At 49.7% G+C, this 25,983-nt stretch overlaps 2 protein-coding genes and 1 long non-coding RNA gene across 4 annotated transcripts in view; 1 reads left to right on the top strand and 2 right to left on the bottom strand.

Moving 5' to 3' along the window:
- LOC138952779 (ral GTPase-activating protein subunit alpha-1-like) overlaps positions 1–25,983 on the top strand; it is a 499,987-nt gene that overhangs the window by 400,126 nt on the left and 73,878 nt on the right. The window lies entirely within an intron of this gene.
- On the bottom strand, positions 10,796–11,645 carry LOC138953716 (uncharacterized). Its single transcript, XR_011451596.1, has 2 exons — positions 11,536–11,645; positions 10,796–11,160 (listed from the first exon to the last, which is right to left on the bottom strand). It is a non-coding gene; the product is annotated as an uncharacterized lncRNA (long non-coding RNA).
- On the bottom strand, positions 12,044–18,194 carry LOC138952534 (uncharacterized). Its single transcript, XM_070324219.1, has 2 exons — positions 18,085–18,194; positions 12,044–17,709 (listed from the first exon to the last, which is right to left on the bottom strand). The coding sequence occupies exon 2, from the start codon at positions 16,361–16,363 to the stop codon at positions 12,044–12,046; it is 4,320 nt and encodes a 1,439-aa protein (XP_070180320.1). The 5' UTR covers positions 16,364–17,709; positions 18,085–18,194.

Below are 25,983 nucleotides of genomic sequence, written 5' to 3'. Positions count from 1 at the left end.
ACAGCTGCTTCCAGTTTCGGCCGGAAGTAAGAGGTTCACTGACTTGGGCTTCACGCCATTCCTAAGTTTGATTACTTTGGCGTGATCGTCTTATGGTCGCCGCGAGGTTTGTCCCTCACCTCACTGATCGGACTACCTTACGCATAGATCGTTTTTCAGTGCATGTGCATTTCCTTCCATCCAAAAGGGGGGGGGGGGGGGGGCAGCTTGTCTTTCCCTCTACTTGGCTCGGCTTAATCCAAGGCTGGGTTCTCTTTCTGGGTCGTTTGGTCCAGGAGATTGGAAGAAGTGCTGGGCACACATTTGGCTCTCTGATGTCTTTCGCAACTTTTGCCTGAGAGACATCTCGGCTGTCAATCAAGATGGTTCTCAGGTCCTTCCCTGCCTTTTTGGCAGTGGGCCAGTTCCTGGCTAGGGTTTAGAGTGAGTTAGATTTTCTTTCTCACTGGGCCCTTCCCTGACCTTTTGGCAGCAGGCCAGGTTTTTGGCAAGGTTTTAAGAGTGTGTTTGGTTTTCATTCCCACCGCCTTGTTGAAGCTATCTGCTTTTATGTGATTCGGAGTAAGAATATGTAATTTAATCGAAAATTTTTAAGTAAATTTTCATTTCATTAATATACTTACCCGAATCACATAGTGTATTCCCTCCCGCCAACCCCGCATATGATTTTTTAGTCTATTAAGTCGTATGAAGACACGTGGTGTTTACAGGGGAAGTGACGTCACGTAACCCGGATGGGAGGTAACTCCCCGGGTAGATGGTCATTACCATACCTGTATTTACACTTTTTGTGTTGGGTTGCTCCCCTTTAATTGTTTAAGACGGGTAGCCTTTTTCAGACCTCAAGCATGTAAGACTGCGTCAATGCTTTTATGTGATTCGGGTAAGTATATTAATGAAATGAAAATTTACTTAAAAATTTTCGATTAAAAACAAGCTCTGAAAATTAAAAATATAAGAATTATGATTTAAAAAAAAATTCCAAAATCGTTTTAAAAACAATTTCATCTTATTCCTTGTCGGTTCCTGATTCCAAAAACATATAGATATGATATGCTTGGATTAAAAACACACTCAGAAAGTTAAAACGAAGAGAGGTACAGTAAAGCCTGCTATGCAGCACAGCGCAACCGCTACCGCGCTGAACAGGCTCGTCACTTTCACTGCCTTTTGCACTAGCGGCGGACTACGGTCATTGTGAAAAAATGCAGTGCGTTCAGTTTCATTCTGTGAGTTTCACAGCTTGACTAAAAGCGAAATCGAAAATTTGTAAGATAAATTTTCATTTAATTAATATACTTACTCAACTCACATAATTAGCATTAACTTCAGTTTATTGCTTAGGTATTGAAGTAGTACTCTACCCTGGTAAAGGGGGAGGAACTCCCAAAAGAAATAAAGTCCTTAAGGACAGGAGTTGCCTCCCCTAGCGGCCGCCCGCGCCCTCTATAGGCCGCCCGCGCATGCGCGGATCCCGCCAACAGGCGTCATTCCACCCACTTCAACGCTATTGTTCACACGTGTTGTTGGTACTCTGGTATATTTTCTCGTGGTCTTTTGTGGAAGGCCATCTGTCCTGGTTCTTGCAGCGTTCTGGTAAGATCGTTCCTTTATTCTTTCGACGCGTCCTTCGAATTTCGAGTTCATTTCGAGTTCGTTTCGAAAATTTACGAATTTCGCTCCGCGATTGTCACCACGTGTCGGCACTCGTTTCAATGGCGGACAAAGCTAAGAGCAAGCCTATCTCTCTCCTCCCTTCTCCAGGGAAGGAGCAAGTCAAATCCAAATCTAAAGCTAAGACTCGCACCTCGAGCTCGCCGGCTCCGACTAAGCCTTCAGCCGTGCAAGAAAAATCCTCCGTGCGGGTGTTCGACCCCGCGTCCAATAAGTCCGCGCGCGTCTCTATCGACTCGACTTCTCATGCACCGGTGTTTTCACCGGTTTCGCGCTCACCGGCTCCTCGCCCTAGCGAGGTCGTAACGCGTGAGGAGATGCTCGCTATGTTTGCCACGCTAAAACAAGATCTGCAGTCGATGCATTCTGCGGATAAAAGCGTGCTTTTCTCGCCGGTCGCTTCCCGCCCTGTCGCGGTTAGCGTCCCGTCGATTTCGCAGCACGGTGCGGTTAATGTCCCGTCGATTTCGCCGGTCGCTTCCCACCCTGTCGCGGTTAGCGTCCCGTCGATTTCGCAGCACGGTGCGGTTAACATCCCGTCGATTTCGCAGCACGGCGCGGTTAACGTCCCGTCGATTCCGCGGACTCGGACTTCGGCCACCATCACGTCGGCCGACATCGGACCGAATTGTTCCGGTCTTTTGCCTTACTCCCCCGGCCTTCCAGGAGAGTTCGCGTTCACTGCTCCGCCTGCCGCTAGCACTTCGGCGGTAGATGGCGGTTGTGGGGGTTCCCATCTTGTTGGGGGCTCTCACGTTCCCTTTTCCCCTGGTTTCTCTCTGGGGTCTAGGACGGCTGCTCCTTGGCTGCATACCGCCCCTGTGGCGGGTGTGCTGGGGAGCGGCGACGCTCGTCAGCCTGCGCCCCTGTGTTCAGCTTCAGCTGTTCCGGCCTCTGGGGGGCAGGCAGCAGCACCTCCCTTGACCGGTCTCGGCCTGGGGGGTCCTGCGCAGGCATCAGCACCTTCCTTGCCCGTTTTCGGCCTGGAGGGTCCTGTCGGCGCCACCCGCGGATTGTCGTCCTCCACTTCCGGTTGTGCTATGGTGAGCACTTCCGGCGGAGGACAGCGCCCTGGCGTGTTCGATCGCAGTAACCCTGCTTTCTCACTTCCGGTGCCGCACCGACATCCAACCGCAACTTCCGGTTCCGTCTTTACAGTTCCGGCGTCCGGATTGTCATCCTCCACTTCCGGTCGTGCTGTGTCCACTTCCGGTTGTGCTGGGGCGTTTCCGCCTCCGGTGTCGCACCAACTTCCGGTCTCGACTTCCGGTTCCGTCTTTTCGGTTCCGGTGTCGCACCAACTTCCGGTCTCGACTTCCGGTTCCGTCTTTTCGGTTCCGGCGTCCGGCACTTCCGTCCTTGGGCAATTTCCGGTTTTTCCGAACTCTGCCCAACCGACCTTGGCCACTTCCTCCCCTGCCGAGCAGTGGGTTTCCGGTTTCCCGGACTCCTATGCCGACGGTGATCAGGAAGATTTTGTGGAGGAAATGGACGCTGACGAAGATTGCTCCGAATCCGACCCACCTTTGCGGATTCCCAGCAAACTTGGCCCTACTCTGGAGTTGGCCGCGGAGATCACTTCACGGTACTTCCCTGAAGGTGTCTCTGCCCAATCTTCCTCGGCCGCTCCTCCTCCTTCCGCCTGGGCGGATTTCGCGGCCACGGGGGAAACTAAGGCTCGTTTTCGCTTTGTCGAATCGCCTTCGGTGTCGTTCGCTATGGCTCAGGTGTTGGGTGCTGACCCTGCATCTCCCTTCCCCTTGTTGGCCGCTCACGGCAATGCTCCTGTTTCTGCTCAGCCCTGGTTGGCTTCGGCACACGCAGGCAACGGCATACCAGCCAACTCTAAAAAATCGCGGCTTCCGGGTAAGCCCCTCTCTCTCCTCTCCTCGTTCTCGTTGCCCAAGGCACCACTTCCGGTCACACCGGAACTAGCTCGCCTGCGGCACGACGGCTACAGTCGTGAGAGATCCTCTGTCTGCACAGAGCAGAGTCTCCTTGGGTTAGAGGAAACTGGGCGCTCCTCTCTCGAGCTTTCCTCCTTAGCGGAGACGCTCATCCGCTCTCTCACGAGAGCCATTTCATCATCCATCGATCCGTTTAAGTTTCGATATGATGCCGTGGAGGCCGACGCGGCCATGCTACTGGCGGCTCTTGCGAAAGTCACGGACACCCAGATGACTAACGCAGCGCGTCTATACTCACAGGTTGTGTTCTGGAGACGCGAGGCCTTTCTGCATGGTTCTCGTCTGACCGACAGAGCCACCATGGACTCCTTGCGAGTCTCTCCCTTCTCAGAAGGGGCGTTGCTGGGCTCTCGGTCACTGGATGCTCTTCGCCAGCAAACCGAAGAATCCCGCGACCAGCAGGTGGTTCGGCTGTCCGAACTCGCGCTCAAACAACAGAGCAGCAGAAGGAATAAGGACTCAGCACCACGCGGTCCTGCTCCAGCACCTGCCAAGTCGTTCGGGCATAGGTCTCCTCCCGCAGGAAGGGGTGGGGCACGGTCCCGCCCTTACCAGCGCAAGCCTTCCTTCGGGAAGCGGGGGTCCGGGCGCAAGCCCCACCCCCAATGAGACACCCCCGATCCAGTCAACCCCCCGCCCTCCACCCCTTCGGTGGCGGGCGGCCTCTCCCGGGCCCTTCCAGCATGGCTGTCTCGGACGGACAGTCTCTGGATCAAGGGGGTGATTCGATCGGGGTTCCGTCTCCCTTGGCAGGGAGACAAAGCCCCGTTGTCCAGAGCGCCCTCCAATTTCCGGTTTCCGGTCAGCCCCGGCGCTCGGGAGGTGATCTAAGCGGAGATCCTCCTATTGCTGCAAAAACAAGCAATAGAAGAGGTTCTAGACCACTCCTCCCTGGGCTTTTACGGCCGAATCTTCGTCGTGCCCAAGGCGTCCGGAGGTTGGCGCCCAGTATTGGACCTCTCTCCCCTGATCCGCTTTCTGAGAAAGATTCGGTTCACCATGGAAACTCCTGCAGACGTCCGGGAAGCGCTTCGCCCCGGAGACTGGGTGACGTCCGTCGACCTGACGGACGCCTACTTCCACATCCTCATGCACGAGGCGGACAGGAAGTGGCTGCGTTTCGTGTGGGGCGATCGAGTGTTTCAGTTTCGAGCCCTACCCTTTGGGCTTTCCCTCGCCCCCGGGGTGTTCACCATGGTGGTGCGCCAGTTCTGCGCCCTTGTGCGGCTGCACGGCGTCCGCCTCAGGGTGTACCTGGACGATTGGCTTATCCTTCACCAGCAAGAAGCTCTTTGCCATCAGCATACCCAGTTTGTCCTTGCCCAGGCACAGGCTCTCGGCTTCCAGGTCAATCGGATCAAGTCCGAGTTGGTGCCTTCCCAGACCTTCTCTTACCTGGGCATGGTATTCGACACACGCGCATGGACCATTCATCCCACGCAGCGTCGCATCGACAAATTGCAGGGCCTACTGTCTTCCCTGTTGGGGCAACAGTCGGCCCCAGCCAGGACACTGGCGTCTGTTCAGGGACAGATGGAGTCACTGTCCTCTCTCATCCCGTTGGGCAGGGTACACAAACACCCTTTCCAGGAGGCCCTCAGCTCAGCCTGGAACCCGACTTCACAGGGGTGGGATGTGGCGATCCCGCTAGGGCACTGGTTTCGGCAGACCACTCTTCAGTGGATGAACTCTTCCTGGCTCACGCAGGGAGTGCCCATAGCGCTACCTCCTCCCTCAACGCACCTCTTCTCGGATGCGTCTCAGAAGGGCTGGGGAGCTCACCTGGACACACTCACGACTTCCGGTCGGTGGTCTCCGGAGCAGCAGCTTTGGCACATCAACCGCCTCGAGCTCGAGGCAGCCTTTTTGGGACTTCAGCATTTTGCCGCTGCCCTCCAGGGCAACCATGTGTTGATCCATACCGACAACACAACGGTGGCTGCTTACCTCAACAAGCAGGGGGGCTCTCGGTCTCAGCTGTTGTCCAACCGAGCTTGCGAGATCCTTTCTTGGTGCGCTCACCATCAGATTCTGATCTCGGCTCGCTATCTGCCCGGCTGTCTGAACGTCCTGGCCGACGATCTCAGCCGCTCCTCTCAGGTCCTCCACACGGAGTGGACCATCACCCATCATGCACTCCTGCGCCTTTGGGCACAAGCAGAGCGCCCGATGATCGATCTCTTTGCCACGAGATTCTCGCGTCGCCTCCCGATCTTCGTCTCCCCCTTTCCCGATCCGGAGGCGTGGAAGATCGACGCGATGTCGATCAACTGGACAGGGCTGGAGGCTTACGCCTTCCCTCCCACTCCACTCATAGGAAGGGTCCTGCGAAAGGCCGACTTAGAGCGGCCTCGCCTTCTCCTTGTGGCTCCACGCTGGCCGAGTCAACATTGGTTCCCGGACCTCCTGCGGCTCGCCAGCGGTCCTCCGATCCCGCTCGGCCTCAAGCGAGGGGAGCTACTTCAACCCAGAACGGGGATCGTGCACGATCGCCCCGAGTTCCTGGATCTTCACGCTTGGAGACTGTGCGGAGATCACTCAGACGCTCAGGCGCCTCTGACCTCACCCTAAACCTGGTCCAGAAAGCTCAGCGGCGTTCCACCTCCTCTGTTTATTCGTCTCATTGGCTGTCTTGGACGCGATGGTGTGCGGTTAATGACGTTAACCCGGTCGCCCCGCGGTCTATGCAGGTCGCAAACCATCTGGCATGGCTCTCCTCTCAGGGTCGTGCTGCGTCTACCCTAAGAGTTCGCCGGTCAGCCATCTCCGTGACGCTTAACTCGGGCGTTCCATCTCCCTCGGGGGAGTCATCGCGAGTGTGCTAAAGGGCGCGGCCCTCAGTTCAGCAGCGGCAAGGACTTCGGTCCCGGCTTGGGATGTGCTTCTGGTACTAGATTTCTTGCGCTCTAGTTCCTTTGAACCACTACAAAGTGCTAGCCTCTCTAATCCTACGCGTAAGACCCTCATGCTAATACTGCTCGCTTCGGCGCGGAGAGGTAGCGAGATTCACGGCCTTTCGGGCCTAGACCGCGACATCGCCTTCGAAAGCGACGGCTCCATCTCTTTGCATTTTCGGCCCGAGTTCCTCGCAAAGAACCAAAAACCGGACCAGCCTTCACCAGCGATCTCCATCCGACCTCTCCGGGACATTTTAGCCCCCGGTGATCCGGATCTCTCGAACTGCCCAGTACGGGCACTTAAAGCTTATCTGTCCCGCACCGCTCCTCTCAGATCAGCTTCTCAGAAATTGCTCTTTATCTCACTGAATACTATGCGAGATAAAGACATAGCGAAAACCACGCTCACAAGATGGTCTTCCACACTCATAAGACTCGCATACCAGTGGTGGCAGACACAAGGGGGGGGGGCAGTCAGTTCTCCCTCTAAGATCACCTCGAACGCACGAAGCGCGAGCGTGGGCAGCGTCCCTAGCAGTCCTCAGGTCCGGCAGGATAACGGACGTTCTAAACGCCGCCTATTGGACATCCCAGGACGTGTTCCTGAATTTCTACCTCCGCGACATTGCGAGCACTCGACCGGACGGTGCGAGCTGCCTCCCAGCGATGGTCGCCGCAGGCCAGATTCTTCCCAGGGAGTAATGTGAGTATCCCACCGCCTTTATGTACAATCTGCTAATTATGTGAGTTGAGGTAAGAATATGTTATTGAATCGAAAATTTCTAAGATAAATTTTCATTTAATTAATATACTTACTCAACTCACATATCTTATACCCTCCCGACCTTCCCCGCTAACATTCTATGTGTTATGGGTGTGTGTTTCGTGGGGAAATGACGCCTGTTGGCGGGATCCGCGCATGCGCGGGCGGCCTATAGAGGGCGCGGGCGGCCGCTAGGGGAGGCAACTCCTGTCCTTAAGGACTTTATTTCTTTTGGGAGTTCCTCCCCCTTTACCAGGGTAGAGTACTACTTCAATACCTAAGCAATAAACTGAAGTTAATGCTAATTATGTGAGTTGAGTAAGTATATTAATTAAATGAAAATTTATCTTAGAAATTTTCGATTTCGCTTTACTCGACTTGTTTGCTGTTTCCTGCCGCTACACAGGATCGCTATGAATCTGATCAGCATTCTACTTAGGTTAGAACGCAGTCACTTCGCTTGACAGCAATTTTGGGCGCAAGGGTTCTCTGTTTAGTGATTCTCGGTCCATCTTTGACGAGAGGAGGCATATTTACCGAAACTGGAAGTTTTTTCCTTCGGTTTCGGTTGTAAGACATTCTCTATGACTCTTCTTCGTCAGGAGTTTAGAAAATGCCAGAATTGGTCGACATATTGTCATGCCGCTAGCTGGGGAACAAGAGGCAAATCTTCTTGCCTCTAGTTCATTGCGAACGATTAGCGCCTACCTCATTGAGACTGTGGCTTAATCCACCTCAATCCTTTCAGTGATTCACTCCCTGGAGGGGGTTTACACGCAAGGTCAGTCGGATCTTTCTTTGTTCGATCCAAAGTGAGACGCACAAGCTAGTATGTGTTTGTTTTCACTACTCGTGTGATTTTGAAGACAGGTTTGTTGTCTTCTGATCTTTCACAGCTCTCGTTTTAGAGTTAGGACTGTCTTCCTGTTTAAGCTGATTGCAAGAGGTTTTCACTCTTTTTTGTCAGTCGGGAACAAAGACAGAGACAGTGATGTTGACGCTCTCTCCGGTTGTCCGGAAGTCGTAACTCACGAAACTCGCCAGAACACGTGCAACTTACTGGTGCAATATATTCTGACTCAGATATCTTTAGGGTCACTGAACCACTTTCTGCGACCTCACAGATGGAACATTTCCGGCGAATCCTACCCCTTACTACCGTAGGAGGCTTCTGCATGTCAGCTACTTTCGCTGGGCAACACAAAGGGTTTTCAGAAACTTCCTTAGTTTCAGCATTTTGCTTTAAGAGCTTACGGAAAGAACTAAGGTCTCCATCATGTGGCTGACCTTTAGTTCTTGGCACAGAAGCGTTTCGCTTTGGTTTTGGTTTTTGTTCCACTTACGCAAAAGACATCGATCATCTAGGTTTTTGCCAATAATAAATAGAATCACATTCCTTCTGGTTCAGTAATTCAACTTAGGCATTACGCCCCTCAGGGCCTTTTTCTCCTTCACTACGGCGGCCCCTGGATTTAACCTCGACATGCAGTAGCGTTTACGTCAAGGAATAGAACGGCCCGCATGCGCAGAACTCACTTTTGGTTTCGCGCGCTTGGATCGCAACTTCAGGGAATTTACTGTTGGTAGAATTTGTGTAAAATAAGAGATCTCTTTTAGACGGATTATATTCTGTGTGTGTGATTTCTCTTTGAGATTGGAATTCAGTGTGTGTAATTCGGACATCGATGGTCAGGTGAGGTGCACTTTTTCTTCGGATTTTAATTGTTCGTGCGAGCCGTGTGGGGACAATGGCGGCAGAAGGTGACGCTACCGCCAGTACGAGTACTGCAAAGTTAGAGGACTCTTTGACACAGACAGACATTCTAACCAAGACTTTATGTTGGGACAGTTTTCTGTTGTCTCATGTACACTATTGGTCTAAAAATTCCTTGACGTAAACGCTACTGCATGTCGAGGTTAAATTACCACGAGCATGCAAGGCTTACCTGTAAGGTGCAGCTTGCTCTGGATTTATCCGAGATATGCATCAGGAGCGTTTATGTCAAGTCCCTCCCTTACTTTTCCCTCCCTTTCTTGTCATGCTTGACCTAGCATTGTTTATATCAGTTAATAGTGTACATTCGTTCTCTGAAGTGTGAGTTCTGCGCATGCGGGCCGTTCTATTACTTGACATAAACGCTCCTGATGCATATCTCGGATAAATCCAGAGCAAGCTGCACCTTACAGGTAAGCCTTGCATGCTCGTGGTATTTTTCTTTACTTTGCAATGAGCTAGGAGTTTTTCTCCTACATTGCAGTATTGCTAGTGTCCTCAAGGGCGCTTCCCGTGACACAGCATGGTATAAGTCGCAGCTCCCGTCCCGGGATTGGTATTTTGTCTGATAAAGATGGCTCTATCTCTCTCAAATTTAGGCCGGATTTCCTCTCTAAAAACCAGAAATCCGGTCTATCATCTCCTTTTATCCGCATCTCCTCCCTGAGTAAGGTACTTGCTCCTGGAGATCATGACTTGTTTAACTGTCTGGTTAGGGCCCCCATCAGATACTGGGCACGGACATTGCCTGTTAGTTCCGTAAGTCAAATAACTACTCTTTATCTCCATGAACTCGGCTCGGGATAAAGACATTCCATGGGTCACTTTAATTTGGCCAAATGGGTAGCCACACTGATTCGACAGGCCTATCTTTGGTGGTAAGGCCAGTCATGTGACAATCAGGCAGAGCTCAGAGCTCAGGAGGCTCTAGCCTGAGCCTGGTCAATAGCAGTCCTCCGCTCCGGTCTCCTCTCAGAGGTTCTGGAGTTAGCCTGCTGGCGCTCAGAGGACGTTTTTATCATTTACTACCTCAGAAATGTCGCGGGAACGCGACAGGACGGTAGTTCCGCTCTACCAGCTATGGTATCGGCAGGACAAGTTCTCCGTTCTTGGTATTATGATTTTCCCTCCGCCTACAGTAGCAATCTGCTATATGTGAGTTGGGTAAGATATGTAATTTAATCAAAAATGTTAGTAATAAATTTTCATTTGATTAATATACTTACCCAACTCACATCGTTTATTCCCTCCCGCCTCCGCCCTGTTGGGGGTATATATTTCTAAAAAAGAAGTGAGTTGGGCTTCGGTTAGAATGACTACAAATGGTGGCATATGCACACGCACACGGAAGACAGACTCAGTATTGGTCTGGCCTTGATACCAGTATGGGTATTGGTCACTCTTTTTTTAGAGTTGTCTCCCTTGTTACCAAGGGGACGCGTACAGCGTTACCAGCACTGAACTAGGGTTAATTGCTATATGTGAGTTGGGTAAGTATATTAATCAAATGAAAATTTATTACTAAAATTTTTGATTATGACCCCTGCATATATACTGTTCAAAAAAAGAAACGCATAGCTTGTAATATTTGGTTAATTTAGTTATATGGCTGTAGCGGAATGTGGGGAAGAAAGATTTAGAAAAGTAGAAGTACTTTCAAACTCCCACACTTGAGTTTTATTGCTAAAAAAACTCAACAACAAACGCAATTCTTTATAGGTGGATTCTACGAAGTATAAATTTCAATTTATTTTCCGATGGATGAATGGTGTATCAAAAAAGAAAAGATTCGAAAAGTTAGGAAAGTTAGTTCATCGCGCACGATTCATATCACACGAGTTCGAGAGACACAGAACAAGCACGTCTGTTTTTTTCCTTGGTGTTACTTAAATTAGTTGTGAAGAACTGGTTCGCCTGACGGTCTGAAGATGACGAAAAGGTCTATCCCAGTTGAAACCATGCTTGCTCGTGACTCGTTGGTTTTCCCCATCCAGTTCATGTTCTTTGAAGTGTTCGGTAAATATACTCTGCATCGACGTCCTTGGACATCTTCACCCAGAACCCGGAACCCGGAACCCGGAACGTCTGCAATTAACAAACCTTGGTTCAGCTCTATAATTGGTTCATACAATCATAGAACTTACTGAGTGGTTTGTTCTGCGGCTGGTCTGGTCCTTCTCCCATCGCAGTGACCAGCTAAACAAAATAAAACAACTGAGCCCAAAGTGCTCTAATCCAAACGTTCAAGTTGCCGCCACATCACGGCTTCCACTTGCACAACAACTACATAACACGATACATGCATCATATTACGATATTACAGAACAACAAGAAAATATTTGCGGTAACGACTTGACCGTTGCGAAATCTCCCGGCTGGCCATTTGGTTACCAGCTGAGTTGACTGCGCAGGCGAAAATCGGAAAGGCTTTGGCAAGCTTGACTTGAATGATCTACTCACCCTTCGACGTAAGTTATTCTGCTATTAATGTGACACGCGTCGCATGCTGTTTCTTGACCAGCGAATTAAGACGTTCGTCTGCCTGCCCGTGCGCCTGTCCTCGTGTCTCAACACAGAATACCAGATCGCCGTTCACCTGCCTCCTGATAATTGGCTGCGCTATACGTGACGCGATAGACTTTTTACACGTCACTAAAGAAGACTCTCACGCGCCGTCTCTTTCTGGTCTCGGTACCTTCATGCGCCGTCTCCTTCCGGTCTCGGTTAAATCGGATAAATATTATTGACTAAACATGACTAAACACTGCAAACCACTGCAATACACAAACTTATTTTCTGAATCGCGTTCCGCGACAAAGGCCCCCCCTTCTGAAGCGAAAACTAGTTTTAGCTCTTTCTCAGACAATAAGTTTTATTTCATTTAACCCTGAAAATACTCCACCTCCTTTCCACTTGCTATCCTATTTATCTCTGGAAGCTCACCACCTCTCAGTTTACTACTACTCCTCTATTGATAATTGGCTCTGCTCAAAAAGTCAGCTCCGACATTGTCTTTGCCTGGAATCACTTTGAGGGTGAAAGAGTGTTGCTGGAGCTGCAAAGCCCATCTCATAAGCCTGCCGTTTTCAGTTTTTGACTTCTGCAAGTACTGGAGTGGTTGGTGATCAGTTTCAATCACGAACTGCTCGGCGTACAAATACTGCTCGAATCTTTTCACTCCCCAAACCACCCCGAGACACTCCTTTTCTATGGTCGAGTAGTTTCTTTCGGCGCTGTTCAGTTTTTTGCTTGCGTAAGCCACCGGGTGCAAGTTGCCACCTTGCTCTTGCAGTAGAACTGCTCCTAACGCTTCGTTGGATGCGTCTGTACGTAACACGTACTGTTTGCTATTGTCCGGCAGTATCAGAATGGGTTTGCTGGTCAGACACTGTTTCAGAGTCGTGAAAGCAGTTTCACACTCTTTGGTCCAGACTATCTTCTCTGGCTGATCTTTCTTTGTGAGGTCTGTGAGGGGCGCACTCACGCGAGCAAAGTCAGGCACAAACTTCCGGTAATACCCCGCTAGGCCCAAGAAAGAACGCACCTCTTTCTTTGTACGAGGTTTTTCCGCCCTTCTGATTTTCTCGGTTTTGTCATCGTCTGGGCTTATTTTCCCATGACCGATCCGGTGACCGAGGTAGTCAAGTTCGCGGAATCCTAGGTGACACTTGGAGGGTTTGGCGGTGAGGCCGACCTCCTCAAGCCTCGCCAACACTGCGTTCAAAGCCTCCAGATGTTGTTCCCAGGTTTTGGTTGCTATCAGGATGTCATCCATGAAGAATTCTACGTCCTCCCTGCCTAACGGATCGAGCAGTTTTCTGACACACCTAGTGAATATGGCACTGGCCGTTTTCAGTCCAAATGGCATTTTTGTCCACTGGTACTGGCCCCCTGGAGTAGAGAAGCTGGTTTTGGCTCTGTCTTTTTCTTTAACGCCCACTTGCCAGTAACCCTTACTCAAATCCAATTTTGAGAAGTACTCTGCCTGCTGCAGACGAGCAAAGATTTGCTCAGCATCCGGAATTGGCTCAGAATCGAACTCGGTGACCTTGTTCAATTTTCTGTAGTCTATACAGAATCTCACTGTACCGTCACGCTTTTGCGTCAGTACCACCGGACTGCTATATGGAGACACGCTAGGTTCGATAACCCCCATCTTTTCCATAGTTTGCACTTCCTTCTTGATTGTTTCCCTCTGTGAGTGAGGAATTGGGTACTGTTTTACACGCACCGGCTCAGAGGTAGACAGTTTGATTTCGCATTCTTCTAGCTGGCATGAGCCTGGCATATCACTCAGAGCTTTCTGGTGACTGCGACACAAGTTACGCAAATCTTTCTGCTTTTCCACAGATAATTCGGCGTTAATGACCACATCATCCCACTTTTCTTTTGGAGCGAGAGGTATGAGTGGTATCTTGTCGGTGTTCAGCCCACCGTCTTCGCTATCACTCATCTCGTGCATCACAATTGCTACTTCTTCTTCTGCGGGTTCCGCCGATCTCGCGACCGCTCCGTCGGGAACATCCGACGCGGTTCTTTCCACGTACAACTTCAGCAAGTTGGCGTGGTACACCTTGACCTTGTTTCCCATTTGTACTCTATAGTTGCAAGATCCCACTCTATCAACTATCTTGTAAGGTCCTTTCCAAGTCAGCTGAAGCTTGTTGTGCTTCACTGGTAACAAAATCAAAACTTTGTCACCCTTTGCCAGGTGCCTTTGGCGTGTGTTTTTATCGTACGCCCGTGCGTGTCTGAGCGAGGCTTTGCTCAGGTTTTCCCTGGCTAAAGTGCACGTTTGTTCTATTTTGTTCGAGAGATCGACAATGTGACCTATTGTCGTCCTCAACTCTTCACTGGACTCGTCATCAGTCCAAATCTGCCTGAGTACCTGCATGGGTCCTCGGACCTCTCTCCCGTACAAGAGTTCGAACGGAGAGAACATCAGGCTTTCTTGGGGCACCTCGCGGTATGCAAACAGTAGAGCGGGAATAAATTTATCCCACTCCTTGGGCTGCTCTTGGCACATACGCTTCATCATTGACTTGAGAGTAGAGTTCAGTTTCTCTGTTAACCCATTGGTTTGAGCATGAAACGGACTGGTGCGCAATCCTTTCACCCCTAGCAACCTGTTGACTTCAGTCATGTATCCACCTACAAACTGTCCCCCCTGATCAGTCAACACTTCTTTGGGTAGTCCGAAACGCGTCCACATCTCAAACAGAGCATCCGCGACCGTCTCTGAGCTGATGTCTTTCAGCGGAACGGCCTCCGCGTACCTAGTCGCGTGATCGATCATGGTAAGGATGTACCGATGCCCCCGCGCCGAAGCAGGTAGGATGGGGCCGATGATATCAACACCAACGCGTTCGAAAGGGGTGTTCATCAGCGGGACTTTCTGGAGGGGTACCTTCCTAGTTGCTCCCTTAGGAGTACTTCTTTGGCAGGCATCACATGATGCACAGTAGCGTCTCACATCTCCGCAGATGCCTGGCCAGAAAAAGTCTCGCCAGATTCTGTCTCTGGTTTTCCTAGCGCCTAAGTGACCTGACATGGGTGAATCATGCGCCAAACCCATCACTTCGTCCCTAAACTTTTTAGGCACCACCACCTGCTTGTATTCTGTATCTTTGGACGAGTAGACCCTGTACAGAATATCCTTCTTCCATACGTAACGAGTCCCTGTTTTGATCTTCTGGTCTGCGACCGCGCGAGCCTTGACCAAGTCAGGGTCGTTTCGTTGCTCAGCTTTCAGATCATCAGGTTTGATCTGCCCTATCAGAGTTTCCTTGGGAATAACCTTCACTGGCTTTTCCTTGCTTTTTGCTTCTTGCTGTCGAGTGACTACGGGAGCACAAGTCTCCGCTCTTGCTCGGAACAAAGGCACCCCTGTCTCGACATTTTGACTATCGGTCCTCACGTTACCGATCAACACCGGATGCACCGGCCTATCCATCACCAACACCTTGGTAATGCCACTGAAAAATGGAGTTCGCATCTCCACTTCAGCTATCGGGAGCTCTCTAGTCACACGGGAATCGGCTAACACTACTCTCTTTGCTTCGCCCGTGTACTTCTCTCTCGGAACTATCTCGCTGTCCACAATGATAGCGGAAGCTCCCGTATCCCTTATCGCTCTCACCGTCTTGCCTTCGACGGTAGCTTCACACTGCGGCTCAAACACGAGGTTACAGCATTTCTCACATACTGTGGGTGGTTCCTGAACGTCCACCGCTGCCAATGTGATCGTTGATGCAGAGCTAGGCTTATTGTTGGGTTTGCTCTTAGGACACTGACGCGCCAGGTGAGGTCCGCCACATAGAAAACAACCGCTGGGACCCGACCTCTGTCCCTCCGATGCGTTGCCGAACCTGAAGTTATCTGTTCTCACGTTCGCGGGGGGTTTGGATCCACCGTTGGGTTGGTTATGCACTGTTTTGGGTGGATTAGGGATCGCCCGGCGATGTTCCGATTCGCGCGACTCCTCGTACACGCGCGCGTGTTTGAGCGCCTCATCGACATTGATTGGGTTACGCTCCCGCACGAACCGAGCTTGTTCAAAGGGTAGCCATTCTAGAAACCTTTCCATGATGATCAGACTTTTTGGGTCATGTGCTTTACCCTCTCTCTTTGCTAGCTCCACCCACCTGTCAAAATACAGTTGAATCCTCGTCAACCCTTCCTTTGCGCTTTCCCCAGCCTCTTTCTTGGCGCCCCTAAACTTTTTCCGGTACGCCTCTGATGTCAGCTGGAACTTTTCCAGAATAGCGGCCTTTACCGTGTTGTAGACCTTTGCCTCTTCATCTGACAATCTGGCATATGCCTCGCGTGCTTTGCCTTTGAGTTGGCAGCCTAGTCGCGCTCCCCAATCATCATCATCCCATTTCGAGATTTTTGCTACCCTTTCGAACTGACGAAAGTATGCCTCGAGATCATCTTTATCATCCAGATATGGTAGCTTCAATTTGATTGATTTCTCATGCCCGGGACCAGCATCGTTGCCTAACTCGCGAGCGTTCTGGTTGCGGTTGCCTTCAGCTTGATTCTGCAACTCGATACGACGCAGTTCGAAGTCTCGCTCCTCGCGCCTCCTTCTATCTTCTCTCTCTGCTGCGATCCTACGCTCTTCAGCCTGGAGAGCTTCTCTCCGTCTCCTCTCCTCCAGCTCCTCGAGCCGGCGTTTTTCGATATACTCTGCTAAGGGTTTACCTGATAAGCCTAGTACGTTGCCGTCACGCTGGTATGCCACTAGAGGCGAGTCCACCTCTGCTACCTGACGTGGGCGGGGCATGTTTACTCTACTCTAGAATAAATGTCACTAAGGTTTACCTGTAGGAGAAAAAAGATCACTAGATACCTCGCTTCAGTCAATCTTAATTCGTCCCAGACGATACAAGGTTTGACTGTTGTAGCCGTAGACTAGCCTCGACACTCTGTTAGACAATACCCTACTTCTAACGAAAGTGACCTTGACTCCAAGCCAAGCTGCTAACTACTGCTACTTATGTTGATTGTGACCCCGACCCTGTCGTAGATTACCAATACAACAATTCAGCTGCACTAATTCACACTGATTAGTTACAACTGCCACGGATTATAGACTTTACTTTGAACCTTTGAACAAAGAAGCTAAACACCGTCCTCGATTTAAATTAGTCCTAACACCACCTCACTCCGGTTATGTTGACTCAATTTAAATCTCTTCTCTACTAGGTTAGTCGTAGTCTCAACTACTCCGAATTGGTACGACCTAACTTAGTTCACTGATCTAACTTCTACTCAAGTTAGATCCAGTTACCTGTTGAACCTCGTTCAACCTAAAAGAGCTTGGGTTCAGTTCGACTAGTACTTTACCGTTATCTTCAAATGATGTAGGGTGAAAGAAATATAATTTAGAGTGCTGCTGTTGCCGTCCAATCCTCGCCCGAGCAGTCGCCGCTTTCTTGTGTTAGCTTACTAATCTACTCAAGATTAACTAACATACATGTATAGCTTCTCTAGTCTACTCAAGACTAACTATCATGCATAAGAAACAGACGTGCTGTGCTGCGATGGGGATAAGGATAGACAACCTCCGCGCACCTACAAAAATTTGCGTTGTTGGCCACACAGAAAAAAAATAAGATCTAGCTCATAAAATCGTATCCCGGACGAGCCCCCACTGTAGCGGAATGTGGGGAAGAAAGATTTAGAAAAGTAGAAGTACTTTCAAACTCCCACACTTGAGTTTTATTGCTAAAAAAACTCAACAACAAACGCAATTCTTTATAGGTGGATTCTACGAAGTATAAATTTCAATTTATTTTCCGATGGATGAATGGTGTATCAAAAAAGAAAAGATTCGAAAAGTTAGGAAAGTTAGTTCATCGCGCACGATTCATATCACACGAGTTCGAGAGACACAGAACAAGCACGTCTGTTTTTTTCCTTGGTGTTACTTAAATTAGTTGTGAAGAACTGGTTCGCCTGACGGTCTGAAGATGACGAAAAGGTCTATCCCAGTTGAAACCATGCTTGCTCGTGACTCGTTGGTTTTCCCCATCCAGTTCATGTTCTTTGAAGTGTTCGGTAAATATACTCTGCATCGACGTCCTTGGACATCTTCACCCAGAACCCGGAACCCGGAACCCGGAACGTCTGCAATTAACAAACCTTGGTTCAGCTCTATAATTGGTTCATACAATCATAGAACTTACTGAGTGGTTTGTTCTGCGGCTGGTCTGGTCCTTCTCCCATCGCAGTGACCAGCTAAACAAAATAAAACAACTGAGCCCAAAGTGCTCTAATCCAAACGTTCAAGTTGCCGCCACATCACGGCTTCCACTTGCACAACAACTACATAACACGATACATGCATCATATTACGATATTACAGAACAACAAGAAAATATTTGCGGTAACGACTTGACCGTTGCGAAATCTCCCGGCTGGCCATTTGGTTACCAGCTGAGTTGACTGCGCAGGCGAAAATCGGAAAGGCTTTGGCAAGCTTGACTTGAATGATCTACTCACCCTTCGACGTAAGTTATTCTGCTATTAATGTGACACGCGTCGCATGCTGTTTCTTGACCAGCGAATTAAGACGTTCGTCTGCCTGCCCGTGCGCCTGTCCTCGTGTCTCAACACAGAATACCAGATCGCCGTTCACCTGCCTCCTGATAATTGGCTGCGCTATACGTGACGCGATAGACTTTTTACACGTCACTAAAGAAGACTCTCACGCGCCGTCTCTTTCTGGTCTCGGTACCTTCATGCGCCGTCTCCTTCCGGTCTCGGTTAAATCGGATAAATATTATTGACTAAACATGACTAAACACTGCAAACCACTGCAATACACAAACTTATTTTCTGAATCGCGTTCCGCGACAATGGCTACAAGGATATCCACCAAACTGCAGAAAATGTTTATCTGGTCGTCGACCTTTCGTCCATTGCCACAAGTGAGCTCTGCACATGACGCATGCGTTATCAGTGGCTACAATGTCAAAATTGCTCATTTGGCATGACCACTCGTCATGCTTCAGTGTAATCTCGTGAAACTCGGGGAATATTGAGCTCTCACCATGTCTTCCAAAACCCATAAAAGCGGATTGTTCGCCACAAAGAAATCAGACGACAATTCAGCGACGAAAGATGGCCCGATTGAGCAGAGAAGACCGCCAAATTGCATTGGGTCGTTTACAAGCAGGTCAAAGTCAAAGTGCAATCGCCAGGCACTTCCACGTGTCCCAGAGCACCATCAGTAGACTGTGGGTCAGGTTTCAAGCCACTGGCTCCGTTGCTGACTTGCCACGAGCGGGAAGACCAAGGGCGACAACTGCTGCTCACGACCGCTTCATACGGCTCCGCCACCTCCGGAATCGTTTCCTGTCGGCCTCATCTTCTGTCCAGGCTCTTCCCGGGCCACACCGATTATCGGACCAGACCGTGCGGAACCGCCTGCATGAAGCTGGTTTGAGAGCTCGCAGACCTCACAGAGGAGCTGTCCTCACCCGCCGCCATCGCCAGAACCGAGTGCAGTGGGGCAACCAGCACCTTCGCTGGACCGTCCGGAATCACTGGAGACACGTGTGGTTCAGCGACGAGTCCTACTTCCTGCTCCAGCGACATGATGGTCGGAGGAGGGTCTACCGGAGAGTAAACGAACGTTACGCGCCCAACTGTGTGGATGAGGCACCCGTTCATGGTGGTGGAGGCGTCATGGTGTGGGGGGCGATCAATACCGCTGGAAGGAGCACCCTGGTGCACGTCCAAGGGCGCATAACTGCCCAGCGATACGTGGAGGAAATTCTGCGCCCACACGCCCTTCCTCTTCTGGCTGACCAGGATGCCATATTCCAGCAGGACAACGCTCGCCCGCACACAGCACGACTCACCACCCAGTTCCTCACCGACCACCATGTCCAGGTGCTTCCCTGGCCATCCATGTCGCCAGACATGAACCCGATAGAACACCTCTGGGATGAATTGGACAGACGTGTGCGCAGGCGAGAAGAAGCGCCGGCAAATCACCGCGATCTATTGCAGGCACTTCAGGAGGAGTGGGACACCATCCCACAGCAAGATATCCGGCATCTGATCCAGTCCATGCCCAGAAGGTGCCGGGCAGTTGTTGCTGCTCAAGGCAGTCACACCCCCTACTGACTTGACAGCCTCGGCACCCAATCGTATTGATTGACTGATTGATTTGAAGATGCAAATGAACTGTGTGTGCATTCAACTGTGTCCATACCAAATTTCAAACAAATAATCTAAATATTGGATTTTCTGTTAATTTTTTCGAAAAATAAAACAAATTTGGCAAGTAGCAACTATGCGTTTCTTTTTTTGAACAGTATATAATGACCAAATTTCTGTTACATTTTCAAAGTCGTTTGACAGAGGAGGTACTACCACTGTACCTTTTGCCACCCCCTTGAAAGCTTTTGGTGTGCACTTGAATAATGCAGGTGTCTCACAGTACTATAGTCAGCATTTTTTAAATTTTTTTTCTAAGCATTGATTATGCAACAGCTTTTATATATAAACAACCTCAGCCCCCCCCCCCCCCCCCCCCCCACCTCCCCCAACATATTTCGTTTGAAGAATTTCATATCTATGAAAGAGGGATATATTCAAAATGTTTAACTAATGTGATGCATGTTCTACGAAAGATAGACTACAATATATATATGCATGTCAGTTTATGACTATGATGGTCTTTGCTGGGGAAACAAAATTGAAAATTATGTAGGCATGCAGTTTTATCTAAATCTAAACTTATGTTGTGTGTTTTCTTGAAGTGAAGTCTTGAATGTATATGTGTGTGTGTGTGTGTGTGTGAAATGTGCAAACGATGTCAAACTTGTATTATGAATGGTTTTGTTGTGATGGTGGTCATGATTTTTTTCCTCCATAGTTTTCCAGTGATGTAAGTGTATTGTATACATTATATTTAGTTGACTTCATTTTTTTGGACTTTTGAAGTGGATCCTCTTGGCTATCATCCTTTCTGTTAAATGTTCTATAGACATATGGCTGCTTAATTGTCCAACCTTTCCTTTTTTTCTGTGGCTGTCAGAATAGGCTGTTCTGAGTTGAGTTAAAGGGTCACTGAAAGTACCAGAGGAAAGAAAGGGATCTTGCTTTGGCATGTTGGAGAATTCTTCTGGGTTAGGTCATAAAAATCCTATGAGAATTTTGCTCCGTTCTTGCCTTTCTCTACCATCTCTCTTGATCTCTATCCCATCAATCAGCTTTTTGCCCAAGTCTCAGTTGTTTTGTTTTTCCCCACCATTTATGTCCAGTTAATTGATTAAATTACATATTCTTACCGCAATTCTCATAAATGCATTGACTTCAATCTCACATGCTAGATGTCGAAACACTACTCAAATTACCTGCCCTTGTAAGGGTGGTAACCAAGCTAAAAAACAGACGCCATAGCCGTTATGCTATGACCTGACCCCACTTGGTTACCCATAACCCCCCGCGCACCGCGTGAGCGCCGGCATCCAGAATAATCATTCTCGACTTTCGACGAGGCAGGAAGGGGATAAGGCTTCTAGCCCTATTTAGGAACCTCCATGCATGTCGACGACCCTTTGAGTAGTACTTCTTTTGTAGTAGCTATTCAGGCGGATAAGGTTTCGTTTTTTCTCCCCAGCCCGCATCTCCTCGTAAGGAGAACCAGTCAGTGTCTTCCACTTTCGGTGGGCTTAATGATGAAATATGTGTTTTTATTTCTCAGCAGTTTCAGGCACGATCGGCGGTTCCCACTCTCCCGTCCACTGTGGCAGACATTTCGTTGCTGGCTGGAGGGGGCCCTTCGGCCTAGGCGACATCTGCCAGCGTACTCCTTGGCAGCCCTCCTACTTCAGCTTCGCACCGTGGTCTGGTGCAAATGGCCAGTTCGGTTCAGCCCTTTCTGCCTTCGGTAGTACTGGGTTGTTCACGAGCACCCTCTCCTTCGGGAGGGGGGGCCTGCTGCCTCTGACCACTCTGACTACCTCTGGTACTTTTCAGTGCGTTACGCAGCCCCCCTACCTTTGGGAGGGGGGATGGGGGGGGCAAGGTAAGAGCGCTCTTAGGGGCTTACGGGAGGAGGACCAGTCAGCTGGCGGATACCTGTCCCTCCCTTTAGGGGAGGGGTCACAGCCTGAGCGTAGCCGTTCTGAGGGATTTCATCCCCGCGGCGTTTCTTTGGGACTGCCTTTCCAGGCTACGTCACATACATTCGCTGTGTCTTCCGCCCCCGGGCCAGGACAGAGTGGAGGCTGGCGGACTGCTCCCTGCCTGCCTCTGACCGCTCACATTGCTTTTTAGCGTAGCTGAGTCGGACATGCAGCCCCCCTACCTACGGGAGGGAGGATTGGGGGGGTACGGTAAGTGTGCTCTTACGGGTTCGCGTGGTGAGGATCAGTTTGCTGACAGACCCACGTCTCTCCCTTTAAGGGAGGGGTTCCAACCTGAGCACAGCCAGTCTGCCGGCTCCCGCCTGCCTGGCATTTTTTTCACTCATTCACAGCTGGGGTGGGACGTACGACCTTTCCAGGCTATGTTACATACCCCTCCTCTGCCACATCCTCTGCTGTGTCAGCTGCCCACTCTTTTTCCACCCTCCGGGCTGGACAGGGTGGGGGCTGTCAGACTGCCTTCGCAGTCTCGAGCGTTACCGCCTTACCAGCGGTAATCGTCTTCAGCCAGCAACCGTCCCCCCCCCTCGGGGTGGGTGAGAGGTGGGGCTACAGGACGTCAGCAGGTGGACGGGTGGGGGTCGGCCTTTTACGGTTGCGTCTCTCACCCTGTCTTTCCACCCTCCGGGGGTTTACTGCTGTGACAAGCCACCCCCCTCCCCACTCGGGGTGCGGCGTGGCTCAAACCAGCCAACACAGCTGGGGTGGGACGTACTACCTTTCCAGGCTACGTTACATACCCCTCCTCTGCCACAATTGGGGCAGGGGGCTGTGTCAGCTGCCCACTCTTTTTCCACCCTCAGGGCTGGACAGGGTGGGGGCTGTCAGACTGCCTTCGCAGTCTCGAGAGTTACCGCCTTTCCAGGGGTAATTGTCCTCAGCCAGCTTCCGTCTCCCCCCTCCCCCCCCTCAGGGTGGGTGAGCGGTGGTGCTACAGGACGTCAGCAGGTCGGCCTTTTACGGTTGCGTCTCTCATCCCGTCTTTCCCACCTCCAGGGGTTTCCTGCTGTGACGAGCCACCCCCCTCCCCACTCGGGGCGCGGTGTGGCTCAAACCAGTCAGACCGGGTCTGTGCACTGGGACGCTTCTCTCGCACAGTGGGCGGGGTACGGCTGGCCGGGCTCGGCTTTGTCTCGTACCTCCACTCGCCCTCCTTCTCGGCAGGGCGCTGTGCCAACTACCCACCTCTCTCCCCCCTCGGGTCAGGTGAGCGGTGTGGGTTGGCAGGCAGAGACAGATCACGCTTTTCACTCTCACTCTGGGCAGTGGTATCAACAGGAGTTTTAGTGCGCTGCCTCCCCCGTCTCCCCGCCTTTGTGTTTTGACACAGCTGCTGGTGGGGATTCGGACTCCTCGGTGGAGGAGGAAGAGTGTGTAGCGCTGCCTACTGCTTTTAGGCTCGCTATGCAAAAGCGGCTGCTGTGGCAGCTTAATATTTTCCGGAAGGGGTGGCGGATTCAGAGCAGGGTGTCTCTCTTCCCCCCTCTGCCGCGGATGACTTTAGGTCTACGCGGGCTGATTCGCAATCTTTTCGATTTGTCGAGTCTCCTGTGATTGCCTACCACATGTCGCAGCTCTTGGCTTGACCCACACCTCAGGGTAGTGTCCCCCCGCGGGTTAGGGGGAAGAATTTACCCGATGCTCCCCAGCATGTCGTAAGAGGCGACTAACGGATTCTGTTTCTCCTTTTACCCTTGTTAAGTGTTTCTTGTATAGAATATAGTCAATGTTTGTAAAGATTTTAGTCAAGCAGTATGTAAGAAATGTTAAGTCCTTTGTACTGGAAACTTGCATTCTCCCAGTAAGGTCATATATTGTACTACGTTGCAAGCCCCTGGAGCAATTTTTTGATTAGTGCTTTTGTGAACAAGAAACAATTAACAAGTGGCTCTATCCCATCTCCCCCCTTTCCCCGTCGCGATATAACCTTGAACAGTTGAAAACGACGTTAAACACCAAATAAAGAAAGAAAGACCTCAGGGTAGTGGGTCTTCAGCCTACACCTTTCCCGCTGCTTCATGCGCATGGTGGCTGGCTTCTTGGTTTCAGGCTACTTCGTTCTCACTTTTAGTGCAGAAGAAGATAGTTTGGAATGTCAAGTCTCGGAATCTGATCCAGACATTTTTGTTGCCAAGGGCTAGTTTTCCTGTTCCGCCGGAACTAGTCTCTTTGCTTCACAAATGTGGCCATTTCTGCGAAAAGGGACATTCTTGACAAATTTATCGATTTTGAGTTTTGGATTTTATTTGACAGACTTTAGAACGTGATGTGAGAATTTCAGACCTTCAAATTTATTTTTCACGGAGTTATGACCCTTTTTTGGAGATACCCCCAAAATGACTTAAAATGGGCAAACTTTTAAAAACAAACTTTTACCGGGAAATGGTAAGTTCAATCATCTGCCGTTATTACTTGTATGGTTTTAGGTGAAAATAATGTTTCATTCCAGAGTTATTGCTCTTTTTGTAACGTTACCCTAATTTTTATTTTTTCGTCTTTTTCTATCATTCTCTCCTCCCATGCAGAAGAAAAAACAATCAGCCATATGATTTTTTTCTCGAATATTTCTTCTTCTTTCATACTGTACTACCTCTCCCCCCTCCATGTTCTATTCTTTCTTCACCCACGTACATACAAACACAAACTATTTGAGGCTGTCTGCTGAAAACAATACACACACACTTGTCGACTTGAAGTTGTGGTACTTCTAAATTTCATAACAAGGATTAATTGTTCAGTTTCCTTGGTAAATACAGCTTCCAGTTGTATAAAGTAATATGGTGCTGTGTGTCCTTGCACACGTGGGTCTGTCAGTCAGTCCATCACTTCACTGAATTGAAAATGTCATCCGTGCACTCTGCTATCGAACGTTTCCCTTTACTTTCAACAAACTGAAATGCCAATCAGGGTCGAACTTGGTGTGGCCGACGATCAAGACATTTTCAAAATGGATTTGTGCTGTTCATTCACACACAAAACTGCATGCCTAAGTATTGATGCACCATGCCGAAGACTGAAGTTGCTACCCTCCTCTGTACCCCTGCCTCATTCGCAAGGTAGACGATTTGCTTCTCTGAAACAAAGGCAACCACAGAGTTGATCAACATATTATTTACTAACCACTATTTGCACAGCTCGATCAAGTCTGGTTTTGGGTACCTATCCACTTGCCATTTCTAAGCTGGTATGGTATGGTGTCATTATCGAAAATGTAGTGTGTGTGTGTGTGTCTGTGTGTGTCTGTGTGTGTCTGTGTGTGTCTGTGTGTGTGCTTCTTTGTTGGAGAAAACAGCACATAAACACAAATATAACTATTGTTCCCCCCCCCCTTTTTTTTAAAGTACTGACAAATTTATGTCTTTACCTACTGAGCAAAGTCCCAAGGGTAAACCATGCTGATTTCCTTGGAACTGGAACCGGCTGGACATTGCTGTTGCCCACCTGCTTTGTGGCCAGGCACTTCTGTCTTTTGTTGTTGCACTGTCTGGTGAATTGCTGGACTTGTTTGCTGTTCCACGCCAGCAAACTGAGAGAAAGAGAGTAACATTGGTTAAATAAAAAAAAAGAGGAGTTTAAAAACATCTACACGTACACACATACCACCACCACCATCATCATCATCAAAATCATCATCATCAAAATCACACACACAAGCTGCGCGCGCGCGCACACACACACACACTGCAGTCTATATGGTAACTTACCTGAAATTGTAGCCTGTCATAGATCTAAGTGGAGACAGCAAACGGTAAGAGCAACAAGTTCTCATTTACGATGTCCGGGCATTCAAACGATCAGGAAGAGGAAGACCTTGCTTGGCAATAGGCCTATGCTCTAGGAGAACTCTTTAACCGATTAGTAGTATGCGTTGTCATCATGAACGTTTACAACACCATCGTGATCAAAGTATCTGCTTCGACTTCGGAGTCACAAATGTCCGGGCGAAGTGCAACAAAATTATTCTGAATCAACAGCATTGACCTCGTCAACAAAATCGTTGTCTTATCCCAAAGTGACTTCTGTCAGCAGAACATTCCGTGTTCAACTAAGAAGACTGACTTGCCCTTCCACTATCAGAATTCACAGCTGCAAAGAACAGAATGCCCCAGTCAGTAACCACTGATCTAAATATCAGTAACTTTAGCAAGGGAAGCAACTAAAGATGAAAACGGGGAGTAACTGTTCTTCATCGGGCAACTGCGTTTGTCGTCTGCTTTTTCGTACAGTGCTACCGTCG

This window comes from Littorina saxatilis, linkage group LG17, assembly GCF_037325665.1.
Source record: "Littorina saxatilis isolate snail1 linkage group LG17, US_GU_Lsax_2.0, whole genome shotgun sequence".
NCBI classification, from domain to species: Eukaryota; Metazoa; Mollusca; class Gastropoda; order Littorinimorpha; family Littorinidae; genus Littorina; species Littorina saxatilis.
The sequence above is the reverse complement of the archived record's forward strand: the minus strand, read 5'-3'. Positions and strand labels throughout refer to the sequence as shown.

What these genes read in the sequence shown, in the direction of transcription:
- LOC138952534 (XM_070324219.1), bottom strand. Translation starts at nt 16,363, where the DNA reads ATGCCCCGCCCACGTCAGGTAGCAGAGGTGGACTCGCCTCTAGTGGCA.